This window comes from Colius striatus, chromosome 7 (genome assembly GCF_028858725.1).
Source record: "Colius striatus isolate bColStr4 chromosome 7, bColStr4.1.hap1, whole genome shotgun sequence".
Taxonomy (NCBI): Eukaryota; Metazoa; Chordata; class Aves; order Coliiformes; family Coliidae; genus Colius; species Colius striatus.
In genome coordinates, this window is record NC_084765.1 from 22667676 (window position 1) to 22691378 (window position 23703).

The window sequence follows — 23703 nt, forward strand, 5'->3', positions numbered from 1 at the left end:
ACAACTACCAAAGCAAGTAAAAGACAATGCTTTAACATTTATTTTCATTTAATACTGTTGTTCGGTTCAGATTGCATAACTAATGTGGTTCCACAGTGAGGATGAAATAAATGCAGAACAAGCCATGGAAAACCAAACCGTGGGAACAGGAAAAGAAATGACGTCTTCCTAAGTACAGTTCTGTCCAGTGCTCGATGGCTCGTGCTGGATTCGCAGACTAATAACTTTGTCTCCCCCTTCCATGTGAAGCATAACTCATTGCACGGCATTAGTTTATGTATTAAAAGCAGACATTTAGCCAATGCTTACCAACAGACCATTTAATGATCCTGCATTTCAGAGCGTCTTTATTGCCCCGTTTCAATACTTGAAGTATAAAAATGTACCTAGAAAGTGTAACTTCTGACCAAAAGCTCAAACCCTGCCCTTGTCTTTCCCTCCCTCAACCCCTCCGCTATCCCCCTAAAGGAAAACAAGGTACAACTGGAGCTCAGCTACTGTGCGGGGAAAGGAAATATTTACAGCCTTCACAAACCATGTCAGTACACAACATTTAGTTGAAACAGAATCTATTCTTTATGCAAAATAAAATACAGGTGAGTGGCATCCTACTTTCTGTGCCATGATGCCATCATCAGCTTTGCAGGACTACCACTGTCATTTCTTTTTGGTTTTCAACTCAAAACTGCTTTTTCCTCCCTTGAGCTGCAAGGAGGGGGAGGGGGCAGGCGGAGGCCCAGCCCTGTTGGAGGGACGCTGTATGGATCCATCCCGCTCGCCCACACCCAAGCCACTGTGGTTGTGCCGCCGGCCCTGAGCTGGACGCAGCCACAGTTCCCGGGGGACTCATGTGCGCTCTGAGGACCCCAACCTGTCCCTGCCTGTGGGCCCTGGCTGGAGAGCAGTGACACAGCAGTGGCCCAGGAGTGGCCCAAGGCCTCTGGTGCTCTCCAAGCTGGGCTGGCCCACACCGACCTGGCTCACATCGCCCCATTGCCCACCATCCTCCGCCGTCCCCTGTGTGTCCCAGGGAGTAGAACCCCTGTGCTACTTTGGGGGCTAGTGAAGGCCTTTCCGTGAGCAAGGTTTCCAAACTCAATTTAGCTTTTCTTCCAAGGCTTCCGCCTGTTACTTGCGCTACCCGTGTGAATGGCGAAGGAAAACAAAAACTCAGTAAAGTCTCTCACAAATGCCAGTGCTTTTAAACATTTAACGACTTATAAATTCTTTGGATGTGTGGGTCTCACCCACAAAGCAACCTTTCTAGAAAAAAGACAAATAAATTAAAGGAAAACCACACTAATAATGCCTTTCTGCTTTCTAAGTGACAAAAGTACTACCTTGAAACACTCATTTTGGCATGTACAAGTTGGGGGGGAAAGGAGGCCCGGAGGGATAACCTGGCAGTGTTTGTAACACGGGTGGAAGTGCATGCCAAGACAAGGCTGAAGATACACCCTGCAGTCAAGAGAAGCACTCTCCTTCAGTTCATCTCGGCATCAAGAATGAAAAGATTGTAACATAAAGCTTTGGCCATTTTTGAATCTACTATATACAATTTTTTTTTTTAAACTACATAGTCATAAATTAAAGCAGTGATTAAATAAGCGTATACAAAATGTAATTAAATTAAAAATCACAGCACATTATAGAGAAAAAATAGGGACCATTTATCACAGCAGAGAATTTTTTTTTACCCTGTGAAAAGAACATGGACTAGCAAACACAAAGCATTCTAGTTGAAACAAAAGAAATCAAAGCCACGTTTCCCTTTCTTGCATTCATTGCAAACAGCGATCTTTACCCACTTCAAAACATTCCCAGGAATAAGATCTTCCTTGAGTATAACAGAGAAGTTCCACTAAGAAAAAAAAAAAGGAAAAAAGAAGAAACCCAAACCAAAAGATATTCCAAAAGGAATATACAAACAAAACAACCCCTACAAAATAAATAAGAATTATAAAGCTTTTTTGTAAGTAACCTTAACAATTATCAAACTAGTAAGTTCTGCCTTATCACATAGACTCTCTATACAACGTAACCCTAAAGATTTATTACTATGAGGTATTTGGAGGAATTGGTAAAAGCGATGCACGGCCTGTCTGGGCTCAGGGACTCAAGCTGCTCTGGGGGAAAGAAGAAGGAACCTTTGGTTTGTCAGCAAGAAAGTGGAAAAAAACATTTTCCTTTGGTATCAAAGAAAGTTTCATTGCATGGTTGCACGGCAAAAAGCACCACGGTGAAGAATTATTCCTTTTTTTCATTAGTGGCCTTTCTAACAGGCTGAGGTATTCAAAGAGTATAAGGTGAGAGATAAAGAGGTCAACAGCGGTTTAACACTTTGGTTCAAGCAAGGCACTCGTCCTATGAGTTTACAAAGTTTGCAACATGTTTGCCTAGAGCTTTCTTCTTATTATTATTATCCTTATCGTCAGTAGTAGCAGTTGTAGCAAGAGAAGTTATTCATAAGGTTATTAGCATTACCATTAAGAATGAAGACAAGGTTACACACTGAGTGACGGTGAGGAAGGGGGACTGGGGAGACGGGGGGGGGTAAGAAGAAGGATGAGTTCCCTTTCCAGACCAAGGCCGTGCATGAAAAATCTTTGGTATTCTTTGGTATCATCAATGTGATTAAAATCACCAATGGAAATCGAGTGAGGTAGCGTCTTTGGTTCACACTATAAATAGTAGATCTTTACACACTTTTTTTTTTCTTTTTTTTCTTTTTTTTTTTTTTTAACACGTGGAAGTAGCTATTCCTTACCTTTTGGTTCTTCGTCTTTAGCAAATAGTTACCAAATGTATTGTAAAGCTAACCACACCACAATAATAAACCAGGAGGCTAAGCAAAGTCTCAAAATTAGCCCCTGGGCCTTTGAATGCACCCAAACGCAGCGAGATAGAAAAGGGTAAGTGCTTTCTCTTTGTTTGCTAAATGCATAGTTTTCATCCTTATGTACAAAGAAGGAGGAAGAGGAGGAGGATAGGAGGAAGAGTAGTAGAAAGAAGGACCGTTTTTCAGGGTAAAAATATCTTGTTTACAACTTAGTTGAGGAGAGGTGTCCTAAGACTCTTTGGTATAAGCTCAGCAGTGTTTCTAAGCTCCCCGGGCAGTGCCCACAGTCACCGCAGCCTTGTCCTGAAATCCCTCTCAGGAGAGGAGCGGTGCCCACAGGCCGGCCTGGTGCCGGGGCACTCCCAGCCACCTCAGCTGCTGGGGAACTTGCTTCTGGCATCAGCTGGAGCAGGAGCAAATTCTCAAGCAAAAGCCCCGTTGCTGGCTCACTCACTCGCTCTTGGTGGGTTTGCTTTACCTGAGTAAGGAGAGGAGGCTGTGGCCCCTGGAAAGCAATGTGGGGGCTGATGTAGTGGGATGGGTTGGTCTGAATTATTTTTTTTAGGTTTTTTTTTCTTGGAAAGCTAACAATGCCATTTACAATGAGGATGGATGTGGGCAGTTCACCTCATAGCCAGCCTCCCCTTGTGGATCACTTCAGTCAGGTTTGGATGCAGCCTATGAGCCGAATGCACATTCCTAACGCCCTCTCACCCATGGAGTCACTTTTGCCTGAAGTCCCATCTCCTGATGCTCCCAAATTGTTTCAGGTTCTCTCCCTCTCCTAAACCTTCCTGGCAGACTTTTAGGTCCTTTGGTTGAATTTGAAACTGGTTTTCATTTTTGTCAGGAATGAAGTGAACCAAAAGACTAACACTAATACAACAGAGACAGGCTTTCCCGTGTAATGTCAAGAGCAGCATTAGGAAGAAGCTCCCCTTCAGGGATGCTCTGCTAAGGAATGGAAACGATCCGAGTCAGGGAGCACCAGGTAACCTGTCCATGTTTCAGTTGGTGTGGCTGGGCAGTCTGCTCAGAGGTAAAACAGCTTTACAGGTAGAATGAGCAGTTACATAGTTATTTGCTTCATGTTTTAAAAGGAAATAAAGAAAACTGTGTTCTTTGCCTATTCAGAGTATGAGGCGCGTATTGCTTATGGGAAGAGTGGTTTTGTTCCTAATGGCTTATAAAAAAACCAAAAGGTTTAGATATACTTAAACAGACATGTAGAAAAACCAAAACACTTAAAATCTATAACTTGTGCATCAGTTTTAGTGTGTATGGACATATGTGTGCGCATGTATACGTACACACACCTCATAACAACGTGTGTGTGTGTGTGTATATACACAGACCTACTCAGGGGCTTGCATGTGTGTGTCAGAGATCCTGAAATTGCATATTGGGTGCAAATTTAATGCTGGTATGAAAGTTCTCTTTGGTTTCAGCAAGTAGTCTCTAAAGACAATACAATGGAAATACTAAAAAAAAGCGGTGATGTACTTTGAATTTCCCTGCATTTTTAAATTCTCAAGTTTTAAATAAATAAGGCTTTCTTTTCTAAACTATTGGTACGTTACAAAGCAGTGTTTTGCTGGAAAAAAAACCCCTAAAATGTTAGTTATCACTGTCCTTTATTAACCTTACACTAATGAGACTGCGTTCATAAGATACTTTATACATGAGCTTATTAATCTTTCTATGTCAATTCTGTCTCTGTGGGGATGGAACACTTCAAAAGAAAGCTCACTAAAATTTAAGGTAAGCTAGAGACTCAAAAACCTCACAGTTTAGATTACTTTCTCATAGACAATTGCTTTGTCAGTCTTAAAGTGGATTTAACATCTGGAAATGTGGAGAAATATTTGGTGCCAAAAATCTTGGGTTTATTTCACTTTAGTAAAGACATATTTCAGCTGTATTCTAACTGCTTACTGGAAATTAACTGTATACCCTGAACCTTGACTAGACCCTGTCCTCTTGGGAAATAATTGTTGCCACAAAGTTGCTTAACTTTGCTGTCACTAATATTTTGCGTGAGCTTCATCCCAAACCCCAGTATCTGCTACTGTTGACGGTGGTTGGATTCTAGTTTACCTTGAATTTTCTTTTCTATCGTTTGTTTTTTTCTTTAAAAAAGGGTATAAGTAAGATTACCTATTTCTAATCCTTGCATTGGGCCTATACCTACATATTTGGTTACTTTGAAATTAATATACCTAGTGATTTGAAACACTGTTTAGAAATCTAACGGGCACATGTATATTTTTTAAAGTCTATTTTCCCTTTATGCTAAAATTTAATATGCAGATGCTGCACGCTTTTGGTTTTAATTTTATCAGAGTAGGACTGGGATGATTTCTCTTCTATGGGTCTGTTAGCAGCAGAGCATTTAAAGCTTTTCAGTTACAAACTTTAAACTATTTCATGCATTATCCTGATAAATAGATGAGCAAGAAAGAATGCACGGGACAAAAGCTCAGCCTGCTACACACAGATATGATGCCACAAAACCTCAGGCTGTATCAGTGTCATGGGAATTTTGCTGTTGATTTCAGAGGCACCTCGTTCAGCCTTCCAAAAGCACTAGCAGTGCTCCTGTCGGGGCTCTTCCCACCAACACTCACTGATGTTGTATCACTGTTTTCGATAGGAGAAGACTGCGAGCCTTCAAAGCTATTGTTATTCCTTTGCCTGGTAAAGTCAATAGGTACAAAAAAAAAGCTCACCAAAGTCAATGAGTATTGATCAGATGCTGAGCCCTGTGGTTTTACATCTCGCAATTCTTTTCATTTTTGCATACAGAATGCCTCGGGTCTCCTGTTTGCAGGCTAGATGGCAGAGCTGAGCTGTGTTTGTATACAGGGCACGGTTTGCAAAGAGCCGTGTTCAACGGGTTTCCAGCAATCTCAGCCTGGGATTGTGCAATAAGGGAATGCACGCACGATAGCTACCGCACTACCTTACAGGTGGCTGTAACGGCCCCTTTTCTCTCTCCTGTTAAGTCAGCATCAAAAACGCTCACTGGCTTCAACAGAAGCAGCATCCCATTAACAGTATCTGTGCTATGACAGGGACTGTGATCTCCTTGGATGACATTCTTTCTTGCTAATCATGGAAAGAAACAATAACGTGGTTTTACTAATTGCAAATAACAGTCTTGATTACAAGTTTTATGTGTTATACAGTTAGATTAGTTTATACCTATAACTCTACATAGTATTTTGTGTAAAAATAGCTTTGGAATATTAAAATCATTGCAATAAAATACCTGCAATATAATTATTAAATGTGTTCTTTGGTAGCTAGTCGATTTTTTTTTTTAATGGATGGAATAGTTTTCCTTTTTTAAATCTGAACATTCCTTAACAAACAAAGAGAATGCACTGGTTTAGGTACCATTCAAAATTTCTTTGCCTAGTTTGAACTTGTTTCCAGGCATTGCACTGGCTAAGTTCAAACCATGAAACAGCAAAAATCACACTACCGTTCAAATGGATTCAGACGACTCCATGCTTTGTCGGTCGTGCCATGGCACAACCCTCTCTGAAGACCAGCCCTGACTCAGTCCCTAACCACCAGTGTATACGCAGAATGGATACACTATACACCTTCATGGCAATTGCTGTGGAAATGAAGAGCCATATCTGAAGAGATGTCCGTTCAATGACAAGAAATCACTATGCTCCAAACCACTAAACAGCCAAGTACGGTGAAGATGATCATGGGTGAAGGTGTAACACCAGTGGTCTGTTTCTCTTCTCTTTGTGTTCCATTTCATTCCTTCCATTTTGCCTTCTTCTTCCCCTCTGTTTTTTTTGCAAGTCGTCATCCTACTAAAGTGTGTGTCTTAGAACAAAGTCATAATGCAGGTGAAATAGGTCTTTGGTTTCTTTGGACTTATAAATAACTTTTTTTTTTTTTCAAATAGTTCTAAGTATAAACCTGCTATCTTGAGGTCCTGGTCTGTCTTTATTTATTTATTTTTAAAGCTTTTCCACCGAGGTTTAGTTTGTGGTTATTCCTTCATGCTTTGGTACAAGTGCTTGATGAAGAAGATGAGTTGCCTGAATTGGAGCTGCCCTCGTCTTGCCACTTATCCAGACTCCTCCTCCGTGCATTCATGAAAAAGTTGCTGACGGTGCTCAGCTCCAACCCGAGCTGCTGGGAAATGGTGATTTGTAATTCTTTGGATGGACGCTTATTTTCTTTGAATATTGCATGTAGAGTTCGACGCTGGACATCCGTGAAGACCAACCGAGGCTTTTTGGGTGTGTTCCCTCTATCCTTCCCGTGCTCTTGTTCTTTCCTCTTGCATGCTGCAAGAAAGGGGAGGATGGTTAGAGAGAGCTGGCAGAAGAATGCATGGGCAAACAGTGCAGGACAGACTAGGGAAAAAGGACTGTTCACCTCAGCTTCCAAATTTGGAGAGGATGTGTGACATTTCATTTTCTAACATTATAAACTATAAAAAAATATAAGGAATAGAAGTTAGAAAATAGGCTTGTCCTTGTCTGTTATAACTCAGCAAATGCTATTATAGAGGGCTTACATTCTGATAACACCCTTTAACTCTGAGAATTTAACTATGTAATATCCCTAAGAGGTAGAGGGGAAATCCATTGAGTTCTAAATTCAACCTTGTAACCTTTTTCACCTTTGTTATTTGTTGTCAACCCATTTCTGTAGCTTTTTATTCTCTGAAAAATAAGGAACTGGGAGAAACCAGAATATTGCTACAGTCTTACAGGCCAGATGACTATGCATTCTGAATAAAATAAAGCACATTTTGCCATGAAGAACAATGGTACAGTAAATCTTCCTTACAGAATTTCACCTTATTTCATCTATCACCCTTTCTTTCCCCTTTTTAATAGTGTTCTACACTATTAAAGGGCACTTGCAGTTTGAAATCTGTCTGGCAGATCACATGCCAAGCAGGATCTGATGGGATGAGAAGGCAACTCCTGGATCCCTCCACCAGCCTCTGACTGACTGTCAGTTGATCTTGTTATCATTTTGCTAGGATAAACGTTTCCTTGGGAGGACAGATGGCTCTGTCTCACTTTCAAAAGAGTATGAAGTTGTCCATTTCCCTCTTGTTCTCTAACAGCATCCTTTAATGCACGTGTAAAGACGTATTTCCAAAGGCAATATGGATATTGTCTCTCTGTGCCTGTCTAGTCTTGATTTCTGTGGAGATTAGTGCTGCTAATATGAAGAATTTTGTGCAGTGTCGCCACTTATTCCATGGTTATGGGAGTGAAAGCAGCAAATTAGTTTGCAAAGATCTTTCCTACATCCCTTACTGCTACCAAGAGCCAGCCTTGTTATGAGTGCTTAATTGCTTGAAGGAGGTATTAAAATAGTCATATATTTTTTATACTTATAGAAATAGCAACTGCACAAATCAGACAGCAAGCCTGAGGAGATGCAAAGGCATCTTCTGCTGGCCTAGGCAGGCAGGGACCAAGACTCTGGCTCTGGCATCTCAGCCCCCTCTGAGGAAAAGCTTTTGAAGAACTCCCTAACAATATATATCCCAGCTACAAGTTCTTCCATAAGCAAAGACACATCAATCAAACTCCTATCTTTTACAGTTATTTTTATCTGAAAACCTTTGAAGAGCACTTTGAAGTTACATCCTGACCTCTAAAACACTGTGAAGCTTCTAGGCTGAGCAATAGGTTTCCTCATGTAAGCAAGCCCTCCCTGAAGTCAAGCTGCTGAATTCACCGTGGGGATGAGTGCCTATCGAAATAATTCTGCATCCCCATTGAAAGTTAACTTTGATGTGTCAAGGGTTAAAAATACTGTTTCAATAGTAGTCTAGTTATTTACTGACAACCATTAGAAATGAGGAGCAAAGAAGATATCAACAGCATCTCAATCTTTTACACAAGTGCAACCATTTGATGATCATAAGTTCCCATTAAAGCAGCCACAGAAGCTCAGCTCTGTAACAACCTCAGCCTCCAGCTGTGACTCTTCCCCCTGCTAACAGGTTGGTGCAGAAAAGGAGACAAACCAACCTTGCAGAATGCTTGCCACATCTAACAAACACTTCATTTCTGCTCATGCTGCTTCAAATCTTCCATTTTCAAAGACTACCCAAATTCCAGCTTTCACCTAGATACTCTGGACCATCATTGTACACAAAATCCTGTCTACACAAAAAGTGTGATCTGGGTCAGCACTGTACAATGCTTCAGTAGGAATCATCACATCACAAACAACAATCATAGCAGTAGATACAAAGCTAGTTCAATTGGTGGTGTAAACCTCTGGGGTTTCAATCACAAACTACTACATGAGTTCACGGAAATCATAGAGAATAACAAATCCCAACTGTCTATTGTGAAACTAACTTGCCTAACGTGTTGTCTTCCTAAGCTTTTGCTCATCTTCTGCAATATAATATTCCTGAATAATTATTTCCTTAGAAAATGTACCAAGAGTTACAACACACCTTGTTTCTGAACTTCACTTGTATCAGAGACCTCATAACCACTGCTAATAACATCACAGAGGTAAGAAAAAAGTATCCATTGCTGGTGAGAAAGCAAGTGGCAAGGTTTCCATAGTGCTTCTTGGAGAAGCTGTGAGCCAACCCTTTCCCCTGCAGACAATGTGGGCTTCATTTTTCAACAAACTGCCGTGCAGGATTTTTGGTTTCCCAAGGCTTGGCCCACACCCAGTGGCAGCAGATGAAGATATGCCCCAGGTTCGCCTATGAAAGACAGCCCTAATGTCCATGTTGGAGTTCTCCTACTTTGAGTTAAGGAATAACAATGTACTGGTTCATAGATATCGACTCAGTTGCAATTCAGGACCTTATCTGAGCCACAGACTCACATGCACTGGGTTCAGTCCTCATTGGACTCAGCACAGTCCCAAGAGGTGAGGCCAAGGCAGCCATTGCTCCTGCCAGTGTAGCGCAGCTGAGCCCAGCTCAGGCTCTGCCTCCTCCAGCTCCCCCGATGTCTGGCCCAGCACACTGGTTCTGTCTCTGCCCAGCATTGCTTTCAGAACCTTTTTCCACCTGGGTAGATCTGGGCAAAAACTTTCGAATACGCTGAATTGTTCAAGAGCCCTCACAGACAGTACTGCCAGGCCTCGGGTTGTGAGCAGCAAGGGTGGATACCATCTCTCATCTTCTGCCTGTCCAGACTCAGGAATATTAATAGCACTTAAAAATAAATAATGGTGATAACGAAAAACCGTAATAGAGTTTCCTTACGATCGTTTTCCCTGCACTGGAGCCAATCAATTTTAATAATAAATTGAAGCTTCCAGCTTGCCAGAGAGCAAATGTACAGCATGGGATAAAATCTGCCCAAACAAGAGAGTCTATCCAGAGGAGAGACAGAAACCGGCCCTTTCACAATGCAAAGGCTGACAAATTGGGGCCATCCAGCCTGGTGACAGTAGCCTACACTCAGCCCAGGTCATGCTCAGACAACATAGCTATGCCTGCTTGGGCCAGGTTCTTCTCTAATGCCAGCAAGTGTATCCTCTGAAGTCAGAGGCTCCAGAGACACCAGCTGAAACCCTTGTTTAGACAAACACCAAAGCCTATCTTCAAAACTGTTTATCACACACCTTTGTCTGGATTTTATCTTATGTAACAGAAGATAACAAAAGTAATCTGCACCATGCCTACCTATGAGCACAGTGAGTGGACAGAAGCTGAATTCAGGCACTCTGTGCGTGCTTGTTCCCCAGAGGTGTGAACCTCTCCCATGGCACACCGCTTTGGCTCCCCCACTGCAAGCAGATATGGGTTTGTCTCTAGGCTGCCTCAGTCGAGTGATGCTCCTCCTGATGCCTTTTGAAAAAGCTTTAAGGAGGTCTAGTTAAGACAAAGGCAAAGTAGAGCATAAAAAAAATAGTCACCAACTCTGGTAACACAAGTGCAGATAGGACAATGTAATATTATCAGTGCCAGAAGGAGCCTTATAAATCCAATGCTGAACTCTGGCCTCTTCCAGTCACTTGCACCTTCCTCTGCCCTGAGCAACAGATATTTTTGACACCTGCAATTCTCCTGATACAGTCCATCAATCTATTTTTGTCTCCCTTTGTCCCTTGCAAGTCACCTGAGAGATTTGGTGGAGTTAACTTGCCAAGGCCTAAACATCTCACTGTGGCCTGGCTGCCTGTGCAGGGCACAGAACCAGGGTGTGCTTGCTGCAGCTCCAGCACCTGCGGCTGCTCCTCTGCTGCTCCCGGCCATGTGCAGCACAATGGGATCCAGCCTGCTCTGCTGGAGCTGTGAGCAGGACTGTGTCCCCTATGAAAATGCACTAATTGCATCTTTAGGTTGAGATAGTGAAGAGGATATTTTGCCCACCTGCGATGTGAACTATACTGTTCTATCAGTTTAAAAGTCAAGATTACAATAAGCTCAGGTGTTAACCCTGATGCTTGATCTAGTCTTTCATCCCTAGAGAGTGGATTTCTTTTTAAAATCTAAGGAAAAAAAACCCTGATTACCATAAATCAATTTTCAGGAGCACTTGGTGCATACATGTGTGCCTAGCTGTATCTGGCAAACACAGATTTTCCTTCCTAAAAGACAGAAGCAAAGAATTGAACTGGTAATACTCTCAATAAACCTCATTTCTGCTGGTTGAGCACATAATAAAATACCACCACAAGATCTATTGGCTGCTTTACTGGAAAACTGAGACTGGAGCAGGGGGAATGACAGTGGAAAACACTACTTGGGCAAACCCTACCCCAAGCCCTGAGGCTATCTGTGAAGACAGAGGACCACTCTCACTGCAAGTTTCACTGCTTATCTGGTGGCTCATCATGTTGCCATCACTGAGCACGTGTTCTCAGACACAGGATGGAAAAGTGGCAGATGCTGAGGAAGAAGGTGGATTTACGGGGTTTCAGACCTGTCACAGGGAGCGGTGCCCTTACACAAATACTGACAGACTGAGGTAGCAGCCACGTGTTCTGAAGGCATCACACTGCTCACCACATGCCAGCAGCAGTTCCCACACGGTACGCAATGGCCACAACTGGGATTTTGACTGTACATAGTGGTTGGAAAGGGAGAAGGGACAGAGAGCAGCAGAAAGGGAGCGTGCTGGCCCAGGTGCACTGCAACAGCACGATATTACAACTCCTCTCAGAAGGGAAGCGGACAGGCCCATCAGTGCCTCAGCATGAGTCTTGTCACTCTATGGCAGAGGAAGTCAAGGAAGCTTTCAGGGAGCCCTTCTTCCTTCTGGTTGTTCCCAAACCAGGTCCAGAACAGCAATGGGGAAGAGACAGCTGTCCTGAATTCAGAGCCTGGTTGACATGGAGAGGAGACTGTGTGCTGTCCACCAGCGATGGGACATGGGTCCTTTGACTCTGAGGTGACAGGTCATATTTCCACCTCTGGCTCATGTCACTGCTGACCACAAGCCATTATTACTTGAGGGCCAGAGTGCCATGTATGAGATGAAGTGGTGGCATTGGTTCAGCTCCCCACAAACAGGTTCACACCATGCCTAATTTTCATCATCTTTCACATATTATTTGACACCAATTAGCACTGTGGCTGGAAGGCTGAGACAGATACTACAGACACAAGCCTGTAGGAACCCATTTTGTAGCTGAAATAATCATTTTGCAGCTGAAATAATCATTTTGCAGAACAAAGAGGAATGGGGATCTCTGACAACTGTGAGCTTGGCTCTGTCTTGCCTAAGGAGGCCCTTTATGGTTGCTTTACACCAGAAGGTAAACCCAGCACAGAGCTCTGCAGTCTTTACCACCACTCTCACTGGGCTGGTTTAACTTTGAGGACTGTCTCACCTTTACTATTCATGAGCATTATATTTGCTTCAGACAGGTAGGAGTAAAAAACAGCTGGTTTGGGCTTCACTCAAAGACATCAGTGTGAGAGCCACAAAAAGCAATGGGGAGTTTACAAGCCAAAAATCACTCTTTCCATGAGTGGAAAAATTGCAAGAAATTATGTGGCCCAGCTCAAAGAAGTTCTGACAAAAGCTCTGTGTTTCTTCATGTGCCATAGGAGAGACAAGGAGACATATGTTAGACTGAGTTGGGAGAGTTCTCCAAAGTTTTGTGATGATCACCTTTTCCATTTCCTCCTTCAAAGCCTAATCTTTTAGCTTTCCCAATGTTGTGTGTACAGGACATCTTAGAGATATGAAAAACCTTCTTAGAATTCTCTCCTTTCATGTATTTTATAATCTTTCTTGTGTCAGGCCTATAAAGGCTGGGATCTGCCACAGCCACAGTCCAAACTGTGCCCACTGAGACCCTAAGAATCTCTTTCTAAAGCACCTGTTTCTAGTTTCAAAACATCACAAAATATCAAATTGCATTTTTAGAGAGTAAAAATTCCTCACTGGTACAAGCTAGATAATATCCTGGAGGATATCCTTCTGAAGGATGTTCTACCTTTGGGTGAAAAAGGTGGTAGAATTTCCGTAGAAGGTGACTTTGGCTGTCAGAGACAGTCCTAATTAAACTGCTTACAACAGCTCAGTGGAAGCAAGTAACCAAAAGTTTATGATAAATTCATGGTGATGACAACATATAATAAAGTGTGATAAGCTCCATTCTTATGATGTGAACAACACCTCTGGAGTGTGCAGGGAGACACCTGGATGATAGATCTCTCCTAATTATCAAAAACTTCATATTTGGGGAACTGGAGAGCAAGATAAGGGTTCTACAAGACACATACTGCCTGAGGGCAGACTTCACCAGCAAAGCAAGTAAAGTTTGGCCTGAATGAATAACCACAGCTGCTATGTGCCATTCACTCTGCTACATCCTGATTTAGTGGTCCACTGCACTGCCCCATCTTGCTTGTCACTGCCCTGAGGCCTTCAAAGGCACCTGGGAGACAGATCCCTCTACAAAGACACTGTGTGAAACAGCCTCTGCACATCAGGGCTGCTCGTGGCAACACACTTCCACTGTGGCAGGTAGAGGATGCCATCGGTGCTGCAAAGAGCATTCCCAAAAGCTTCCACCTACTGTAGGGTAAGGCCATTCACACATCAGTAATGAAAGCCCTTCTGAACTCACAGTTCAGTAGTTGCTCTCCAAAACTTTCCCTTTTCAACTGAAGATAATACGGGGTATTCTGAAATGCCTGAATTATTCATTGTTCAGTGTTTTGCATTTGTCTCTCTAGTATTTGTATTTATTCTTATTTAACATGCAGATGTATCCAGCTACTCAAAAATCATTTGAACTGTATCTTATTTCTCTGCTGTTGGGCCCAGGCACTGCTCTTGTTTTGTTGGTTTATAACATGGAAAGAGAGAAAAATATGTTGCTATACAGGAAGCTCATATCACAGAAAGACATCAGCCTACCAACATACAGATCCCACCTGAGACCAAATAGTAAACATCTCACTCCTGTGCACTGTATTAACATGAGTGACCTTAATTTGCTGCCCCTGGATTTGACTAAGGAGTGCAGGCTCAGCATTTTGGGATTCTGGGGTTTATACAAACTTATGGTGTTGATGGATCTCTAACCAGGTGAGTGAGCTGACATCATCATTACAGAACACGTTGCTAAGTCGGTCAATCAGGGGAAAGCACGTGATTTTTCCTGTGGTATCATTTAAAGCATATGTTAAAATTCTTTAGCTGGGTCTTTAGTTAACCATATTACTGTGACAAATATTTCTTTGTCTAGCATAAGTAATTAGAATTTAATGATTTTAACTGTATCTTAATTACCCCAGATGAATTGGAAGGACATTTAATAGTAAAGATTAAATTGCCTTAATGAACGATTTTTGCGTCAATAGTTTAACCGTGTTAGACCCCCGCCTCGCAGGCAGCCCCTGGCCCCTAGGTGGCGCTCGCTCCTCGCCACTGACGGGGGGCGGGAGGAGGCGCAGGGCGCGCGCAGCTCCGCACCCGCGCCTCGCCGCGCTGCCCCGACGGACACTGCCGGCCGCTCCGCACCGCTCCGCACCCAAGCTTCGCCGCGCTGTCCCACTGGACACCGCCGGACGCTCCACACTGCACCGCTCTGTGCACCACATGTGCAGCTCCGCACTCGCACTTCTCCCGACTGCTCCGCCGCAGAGCGCCGGCCACTTCGTACCACTCCACATTGTACCCCTAGGCACTCACGCAGGTCCGCACCTGCACCTCGCCGGCCGCTCCCCTCCGCATCCGTGCAGTTCCACAGCCGCGCCTCGCCGCGCTGCCTAACCGGAGAAAGCCAGCCGTTCCGCGCCGCCCAGCCGAGGATCATTGTCCCTTCCGCCGGCAAACCCGCCCGTTCCGCACCCTTCATCCGCACCCGGCCATTTCCCTCCACGCCGTTCCTCAGCCCTCTCCGTCGCGCTGAGCCCCGCCAGCTCACTGCTGCTCCCACAGCCCCGCCCCGCCAGCTCACTGCTGGTCGGGATGAGAGTACATGCGCGTCTGCGGAGCCCCATGGGAGCGCCTGCACGCTGCTGCCCGCCCCGAACAGTGCCGTGGGGATTACTTTTCCCACTTGGGTAACGGGCTCGGTGTCAGGTAGGGTTATAACGCCCCTTTCTGCTGCCCCAGCCTGGGGCTCTGCTGCAGCCGCTGAAAATGGAGTTTCTGAGCCGTGGAAGTGACGCATTCTATTGCAGAATCTTCACTGGAATACTAAGGGTCGTCAGATTTACTTAAAAACCCGTGCAGTTTCTCCAGCTCCTTGCGTAAGGAACTACTCGCCCCTTACCGCCTCCCCTGCTCCAATTTTCAAGTCCTCAGTCAATTCCGACAACATATCCAAGTTAGCGAGATACGGCTCAAATTAACGAGACATGCGACAAGGACGACATAAGGAAGTTCCTCTGTTTTGGGGAGCAATAGGGCAGCAGCGTGGCAGCCTGCGACTGCGGGGGAAAGGGAGGTCTGCAGGCCCGCGGGAGATCTGCCCTCACGAATTGCACCGCACCGCCTGCGGGGAACTTCTTCGCGACACATCCCAGATGCACATAGCAATGGATGAAGTATTGCTATACCTTAAGAATATCCATAACCTGAGAGCAGGTTCACTCTAGCAGCTTCTGTAGCGAAGTCGCTAAGGAAGAGGCCGCCAAGACATCATATTTAGCTGCTTCAAGTGGCAGCATTTCTGATAGACCACCAGAAAATGCTCACACACACCAATGCCGACGTTACACGGTCCGCAGCAGTTTGCGGATGCTGCTTGCACAGCTGCGGAACGGCAATCCATCGCGTTTTAACTGCCATTTGGGCTGCACATAAAACGTTGCCACTGAGACTTCCTATCGCCCTAAAATGGGAAAAAATCAAAACTGCTGCTGAGCTAATAAATTGTTCCTATAAATTACTCTTTCAGTACCGTAAAACTGACTTCCTCTTAAGCAAAAGGGCTCAAGTAAGCTGCATTTCCGAAGAAAGACGGTAAGCATCGGTCTCTTTTCTGTCAGTATATGATTTATCCAGATGGAATTACGTTTGAAATGCAATCAGCGTTTATCGATTTGATCATGGAAGCACCCGACATGATGCCATGCTGGATGCCCGCTCGGTCCTCATAAAAAACTCCTCGCTTCCCGTAGTCTTCGCGTTAAACCCATCAGCACCTCAACAAAAAGCCCTGCGCTTATGACTCACCTCAAGTCTCCCTCGAAACGAACTTGTCCCTTGTGTGGAAGTTATGGGGATCCCTCTGCTACACACGGGACAGGTCAATGCTGCCTGAGGCAGAGCAGGAGCTTTGGTTTAGTGCCAGTACCTGCAAACACCGGTAGCGATGTATTCCTGGCCTGCGCACTTCGGGGTAACTTTGGCTCAATCTAGCCATCCCATTCTTTCCCGGCGGTGTAAAGGGCTGGTACGCAGCAGCAGCAGCACCGGCAGCGCTCGGGCTCCGCACCGTTTACAGCTGCGGCGAGCATCGTGCGGGTGCATTTCTCCCCTGCTCCCGGAGCATTCCCTTACTGCGCTGTGGGGAGCTCGCTTCCCCTCGACCCCAAACCCATGCGAAAGACCCATGCCAAACCCCCGGGGCGCGCTCCCGCTGCCGCTGCTGCCGCGGGAAGCCCGAGCCTCTCCGCAGAGAGCGCGGCAGAGCACGGGCCGCACCACCGCGGACTTGACTGACGGTTTCCGGTACTCTCCACCGGTGCGGCGGCGCTCCCCACGGGAGCCGGCAGCTGCGGGGCGGCTCGGCAGACCCTTGCGGCCGGGCTGCGGGCGGTCCCGAGCAGCACTGTCCCAGCAACGGGAAGTGCGGCTGGGCCTGGGCACGCGCGGCCCAGCCCGGGAACGGGGCCGGGCCGTCGGTAGCTGTCCCTGGTGCTGAAGCCGCTCTGGGCCGCGCTGCCGGCGCTCGGCCTGTGGCAGTGGGGTACTGGCGGAGGCGCACTGCCCGGCACAGGCGCGTCTCGCCCGGACCCGCCAGGACCCTCTCCGAGCCGCGGTGCTCGCCGGGCCCGCCGCCGCCGCCGCTACCCGGGGCGGGTGTGGTGCTGGGACCGGCGAGACCGGCTCCCGCCTGCCGGCGGTCAGTAGATGGCGCAGAGCCCCCGGGAACCGAGAGGCGACGTGCGAGGGTCGCGGGCCGATCGGTAGCCCTGGCTGATGAGAGAGTGTGGACGCGACGGGATGGGCCGGCATCGCGACAACAGCCAGGCTGGGCAGCCCCCACGGCGGCCCTGGCGGTGCTCGCGGACAGGTACGGTCCCGTTTTGAGGCTGTTTCATCCGAACTGCGGCGAGGGCGGGAGCAGGGCACGGCCTCCTCCCACCCCTCGGTGTCGCCCCGCCCCGCCACGCGGCAGGTAATTAAAACAAACAAACAAACAAACGAACGAACGAGCAAGCAGGAACAAACAAGCCGTGCCACGGGGCGAGGGCTCCGCGGGGTCGGTCGCAGGGCGGCCCCGCCACGGTGTGGAGGAACGCGGCTCGCCGCTGCCCGGCCCCGCTCCTCCTCCTCCTCCCGGGCAAACATTAACGAAGGGCAAACTCGGCTGTGTGCGAGCGGCTGTAAATCAATCCCGCCGCAAGGACACGGCCGGCAAACAACCGCGGCTCCCAGCGCCCTCCCGGCTGCGCACCAGGCACTGCGGAGGGGCACGATCGTACCGGGGGCAGGCCGGGGGCCCGCCCTCGGATCTCACCGGCTAGCCTCAGCCTAGCCTCAGGCCCCAGCTCTGCGTCGGTCGCCGGGCTGCGGCCGCTGTCACCGCCCACGGTGTGTGGAGCGCGGTCCGCACCCGTCCCCACGGCGTCCAAGGGGGCCCACGGGGCGGAGAGGGGCAGGGCCTTTCCCCCTGACCCGCGCTGAGCTCGGTCTGCCGGCGGTGAAGCCCCTGGTCGATACCCTCCGCCCCCCTGATGTAAATGCTTTTATGCAAAGTCCCCGACGGATAAATATTAAAGAGTCCCTAATGAGGCAACCGGGGCTGGGGCGCTGCAGGAGCCAAGGCAGCACTGACCTTCCCCGGCTCACACTGGGGTGGTCGACGGTGCCAGGGGTGCAAGCGGCATCCGTTAGATTTCATATTTAACATGGAAAATGCTCTGATTACCGTATCGATTTCTTTACAGTTAATTTGGCGAGAACTTGTCGCCGGCTTCCCAAGGCTTCTTCTCAGACGGGATTCACGTTGGGTAGGAGGAGGGGAGAAAAAGAAATGCATTTATGAAAAATAACAGTAAGGACGCAGGCAAATACCGAGCAGCTCCGAAGGGACGGGCCAGCTCCCCCGACTCAACCTCATGGGCGAGCGCGATTCCCCAGCGGCCTTCCGCCGCCCCGGGACAGGTTTGGTAAACCAAATCGGGAAGGGCCGAACTCGCTCAGATGGTGTCCCTCGCCAAGGCGGACAGCAAATGCAAAGCGGCCCCTGGGCTTCTTTCTAACCCCCTCGTTCATTCACCAAACATTTCTTTGCCGGGTTTGTTTCTCGGGCTCGCCCTGCCGGCGCGGCGGGCCGCCTGTGCGGGGCCAGCAAGCGGCCCTCGGGCAGGTGCGGCTCTAACCACAAATCGCTCGAAGCAGATTATTTTTTTCTGAACAAGACGAATCGGATTTTGCCCTCTTTACCTCTTTCTGTTTCCCTTCCCCACACAGGAAAATAACTTGAAATAAATTCACCCTGAAATCCCAGGCGGCTGAAAAGGGCGGTGCGTTTTCTTTGAATTGTATTTATTTTTTTCCGTATCCCTTCAATGCTCTTTCAAATGTCAGGGGGCGGGGGAGGGGGGGGGAGGTGTGGAGGGAGACTAACGAAGAAACGACCGAATAGATAAATATTCAGTGAGAGAGTGGGAGAGAGAGGGGGAGAAACAAAGGAAAAGAGAACAGAGAGGAGAAGGAAGATGGGATTAATAAGATGGAGGCTGGAAGAGGTCAGCTTTGCAATTAGCAGTTCTGCTTACATTTCAAGAGACAGCCCAGGAAGTGTCAAGACCTCAATCCTACTTCCATGTAACTACCAATTTTTCCTCTATTTGTCTGAGCTTCTGTAATCTGGGCGGTAGGAAACCCCCAGGGATTGTTGGAAGGGGCAAATACTCAAAGTGCTGGGCAAGACCGTGAGGCCTAAAATAAGCAGGCTCCATCCCCCTCACCACCTCCTGGCCACTGCCTGCTGGAAATCAGAAAAAGCAGAAATGAAGACCGTCAGGGCTCCACTCCAGGTAGCTATCTACCTGATAATTCTCTACACAACCGGCACTGACTTATAATTTGGACGTTAAAATTAATTTAGATCGTCTGGATTAATTTATGGTATTTTGAATTGATGTTCCTACATCACTATGAATCGGGGCAGATTTTTACCACTTAGTAAGATCATTACGTATTTTAAACCTGCACAAAATAAATAAAATCGATGCTGGGTGCACCAGCGGCGGATCGCGGACGGGCGCGCGGACGGGCGCGCGGACGGGCGCGCGGAGGGGCGCGGCAGGGGCCGCCCCCATTGGCTGGGACGCAGCACTATGCAAATGACCACGTGCAGTGGGGAGCAGGTGGAGCAGCGCCGAGCGAAGTCGCGGAGCCCCCGGCAGCGCTGGGCGGGGTCGGGTGGTTGGTGCACGGTGCGGTGCGGCCCGGTTGCGTGGGATGCGCGGGTGCCTGGGCGCAGGCGGCCCTGCCCGACAACCCTTCTCCCCCCTCCGCCTCCTTGGGCTGCGAGCCCAGTTTCGCTCCGGGGAGGCCGTTTCTGTAAGGTGCCAGCTTTCGGGTTTCATCGGAAAGGGAAGGCGGAATAATGAGGCTTTGTCTTCTCTAACGGGATTACTGGGATCCGTTTATGCGAGAGCAGCGCTGGGGTGGCTGGAGGACGGGGCGGTTTGAGGGCAGAAGCGAACAATGGGTCTCTCCGGACCCGGCAGCTGGGCAGACCGCGGCCGCGCCGCGGGGAGCTGCCGCCTCACTCCCGGTCGGGCCGGCGGCCGGGGCTGGCAGGGCTTCCCGGCCGACAGCGACAGGGAGGGGATGCCAGCAAACTCCGAAGCGAGGGGTTGTTTCCAGTATCGATCTATGCAAATGAGCGGAGATTCAGGTCGACCGAATTGTCGTAAAGATACACTCCAAATCGAAGAATATTCGCCTTAGCAATCGTTACGCGGATGTTGGAAACATAAACTCCATTTTCCTCTCCTAGATAGCGCCAGCAAGACGAGGGTTTTCTCTTGATAGGGTGGTTGTGGAGGAAGGGAAGGTGGAAAGGGCATTTTCTGAGAGCTTAGACCTTTGAAACTGACTCCACAGGAGTGGAAGCCAAAGAGAGCAACGTCCTCCCACTGGCGTGTAGCGCAGGGCCAGCTACAGTAGTGGGGAGATCCCGCTACGGGTCCTTCCTAGCACCGCTTTATGCTTCAGAAACGAGGAGGCTGGCTGAAACCGGACAGGGAGCTCGGGGGTGGCACAGCCGGGTCCCCTCTCGGTTGGGAAGCGGTTCCCAATTCCCATCTCCGTGGTAGTCGAAAACACAAGATTATTTGTGTCTTTGAAAAGAGAAAGACCTGGCCTTTCCCTTATTTTTTTTTGTCTGTGAAACGGATCAGTGACCCCGGCTCCAACTCGGATTGACTGTCTCGCGTTCTCCAGGGACAAATTAATGGAGACCTATCACTTAATTAACAAACCCTCACTCACGGAATATTAAACCCAGGCTGTGCACGGGGAGCGCAGGCTGGTGGATTTGGGAAGGCAGCAGAGGAGAACAGGTACCGAACGGGACGACAGCCTCCCAGCAGACAACACCGGAGCCGCATTCGGGAGCACAGGGACCCTGTAAACGCCAAGGGGTTTGGGGGCTCCGGAGCAGCGCGGAGACACGATACGGGCTGCATGTCTAATGCAGAGGCACCCACGGCCTAATAATAATTATAACCATTTAAAAAAAAAAGATAACGATTTTAGCGAACAATATTTCTCAGCCACCACTCACACACCGGGCTCGAACAGTTTGTCGGAAATCTCAGTTCTGGCACACCTAACCTAGCCCAAGGGGGAAGCGGAGCTACCGCCGGCCCCGACTGGGGCCCGCTGACCCCAGCACAAAGCACCTACTCCTGTCGGCGGCGCTACCGGGTGCGCGGAGTCCCGAGACCGGTACCTCCCGGTACAGCGCGGTGGCTCACACACCCGCCAGTTGAAACATTTCCGCCTGGCCCTGCCCGCGCCCGGCAGCGCTGCGGAGCCGGTGCGGCTGCCGGCGATGCCCCATTACCGGGTACGCTGGGCGCCGTCCCGCCGGCTACAGGAGAGACTGACGGGTGCCGCTCGGGATAACGAGGAGAGCCGGGCCGCCGCAGTGCGCAGCCCGAGTCCCTGCTCGGCTTTGTCTGGCAGCCGAAAGCGTGGGGCGGAGAAGCCGGCCAGTGCCGGTGCGCGTAGCGGGGAGAGGGAGCCGGGGAGAGGAGAGAAAAAGAGAAGCGGAGCGGAGAGGGACAGAGGTGGGCTGGGGCTGCTCTTCAGGGGCAGGCAGAGACCGTGGCGGCCTGGCCAGGCCCGGGGCCCCAGCCCCGCCGCCGTGCCCCGACCGCCCCGTAGCGGGCTCACCTGCCAGCCGCAGAGCAGACATCCGCTGAAACTCCGGCTCCTGGAGCCACTTCCACATCCTGCGGAAGGTCTCCCTGCCAGATTTGAGCTTGCTCCAGGGCTTGGGGTTCCTCAGCAGGTCTGAGAGCGTCCCTTGAGAGCGGCACAGCACCCTCTGGGCGAAGATAGCCTGGGGGATGCTGTACCGCTTGAGCTCGGTGGTGATCCTCTGAGCTACTTCTTTGGTATTGATTTCTTCCATTTGCCCTGAATTACTTCCACTATTGACCTGCGAACCAGTTACAGAAGGGTTTTGCTCCCTGGCAGAGCCCAGAATCTGCCCGTGGCTCTGGGCATTCAAGTGGGCATGGGGGTGGTGTGGGATCCCGTTGATAGGCACCATGCCAGCAGAGGTGGGGGTAAGGTGTTGGTCGCCATGCCTGGCTAACATGGCAGGGTGGTGGGCTTCAAATCCGTTTGGGGTGAGCATTTTCTCAGCAGGCATGGTGGCACTGGGGTGAGCGTAGTGGGGCAGCCCTTGCTGGGAGTTGTGGATGCTCCCGAGGCCTGATCCAGACAATGGAGAGAGGCTTTGCCCCATGCCGGTAACATCCTTGTGGTAGGGGGTATAGAGATTGTTCATAGACGCCAGACCCCTCTCATCCCGCATGAGCGTGAAGCTGCCACTCACGTTGCCTGGTATCCGCTGATGGGGGTGGTGGTGGTGGTGATGGTGGTGGTGGTGGTGAGGGAACTTGTCCGAGACCGTTGAGATGGGAGGTAGCGGCTGCAGAGGGGTTAACGTGGTGTAGGTGCTGCTCATACTCATGCCGGGGGGTGTCTCGCAGGCCATGGTCATGGTGGGGTGCAGGGGGCCCGTCAGTGCGTGGTCAGGTGGCCGGTGGTGGTGGTGGTAATCGCCGCCGTCGAGGATGGACGCCATGCCCATGGAGCGCGGGTGGGCCGGCAGGTGCCCGCCGCGATGGGCCACCGCACTCCGGTGGTGGGGGCTGCCGCTCATCAGGTCGGCGGCGGCGGGCACCGGCTCATGGCTCACCCCGTGCAGATCGCCGATGTTCTCCATCGCCAGCTGCGCGTTCATTGTCGGCCGTGCGGGTGGCTGGAGCGCACATCTATCTGGTGGGCGGCGGGGCGTCCCGTAGCTCTTCGCGGCGGTCGCGGGCCGGTTCCTCCCGCGGGCCGGCGGCAGCGGGCGGGCGCTGCGGGCTGGTGGCGGTGCTACTGCTGCCGGGCTGCTGGCTTTTCCTTTTTTTTTTTGTTTTTTTTTTTTTTTTGTAATTTATTTATTTGAGTTTTTTTCCTGCTGTTGGATGATGCCGTCGGGTCGGTCCTAGGGCCCCCGCTCCCTCAGGCCGGGCTCCGCCGCCGCGGCGGGTGTCTGGCCGCGTCCCTCGCCATCTCTAGCCATGGCTCTCTCTGCGCTCCGCCGTTTGGACACCGCTCCGCTCTGCAGCGGCGCCGCCGCACGCCCGGCGCATGCGCGCCGCTCCCCCGCACCGCCCCCGCACCGCCGCTCCCGCCCCCCGTGACGTCACCGCCTCTATTAAGGAGGCGAACCTCGCGCGGTACCGCTCAGAATCCGCGGTGCAGCCTGCTCTGGCGCTTCCGCCCCGGGCCCTATGCCACCCTGGGTCCTAACGCCACCTCCACCCCTCTCTCCCGCACCCCGCCTCCGCCGGGCGGGCAGCTCCCGGGTACTGGGGCCGGCCGCCCCGCCCCTTCGGTGACTCCGCGTTTTCTATGAGCGCGAAGCCTCTTCGGCCTCACCTCACAGTGAGCTTCCGGGGGTGAGACCGCCCTGCCTCGGAGCTCCCGGGAGCCCCTCGCACC

The 23703-nt window shown here is 49.6% G+C and overlaps 1 protein-coding gene across 1 annotated transcript; it reads right to left on the reverse strand.

The window, feature by feature from the left end:
- Positions 1-6865: 6865 nt before the first annotated feature.
- Positions 6866-22954, reverse strand: ONECUT1 (one cut homeobox 1). The gene is made up of 2 exons (XM_062000164.1): positions 21874-22954; positions 6866-7158 (listed from the first exon to the last, which is right to left on the reverse strand). Exons 1-2 carry the CDS (start codon positions 22952-22954, stop codon positions 6866-6868), a joined length of 1374 nt encoding a protein of 457 aa, XP_061856148.1.
- Between the last annotated feature and the right edge of the window lie 749 nt (positions 22955-23703).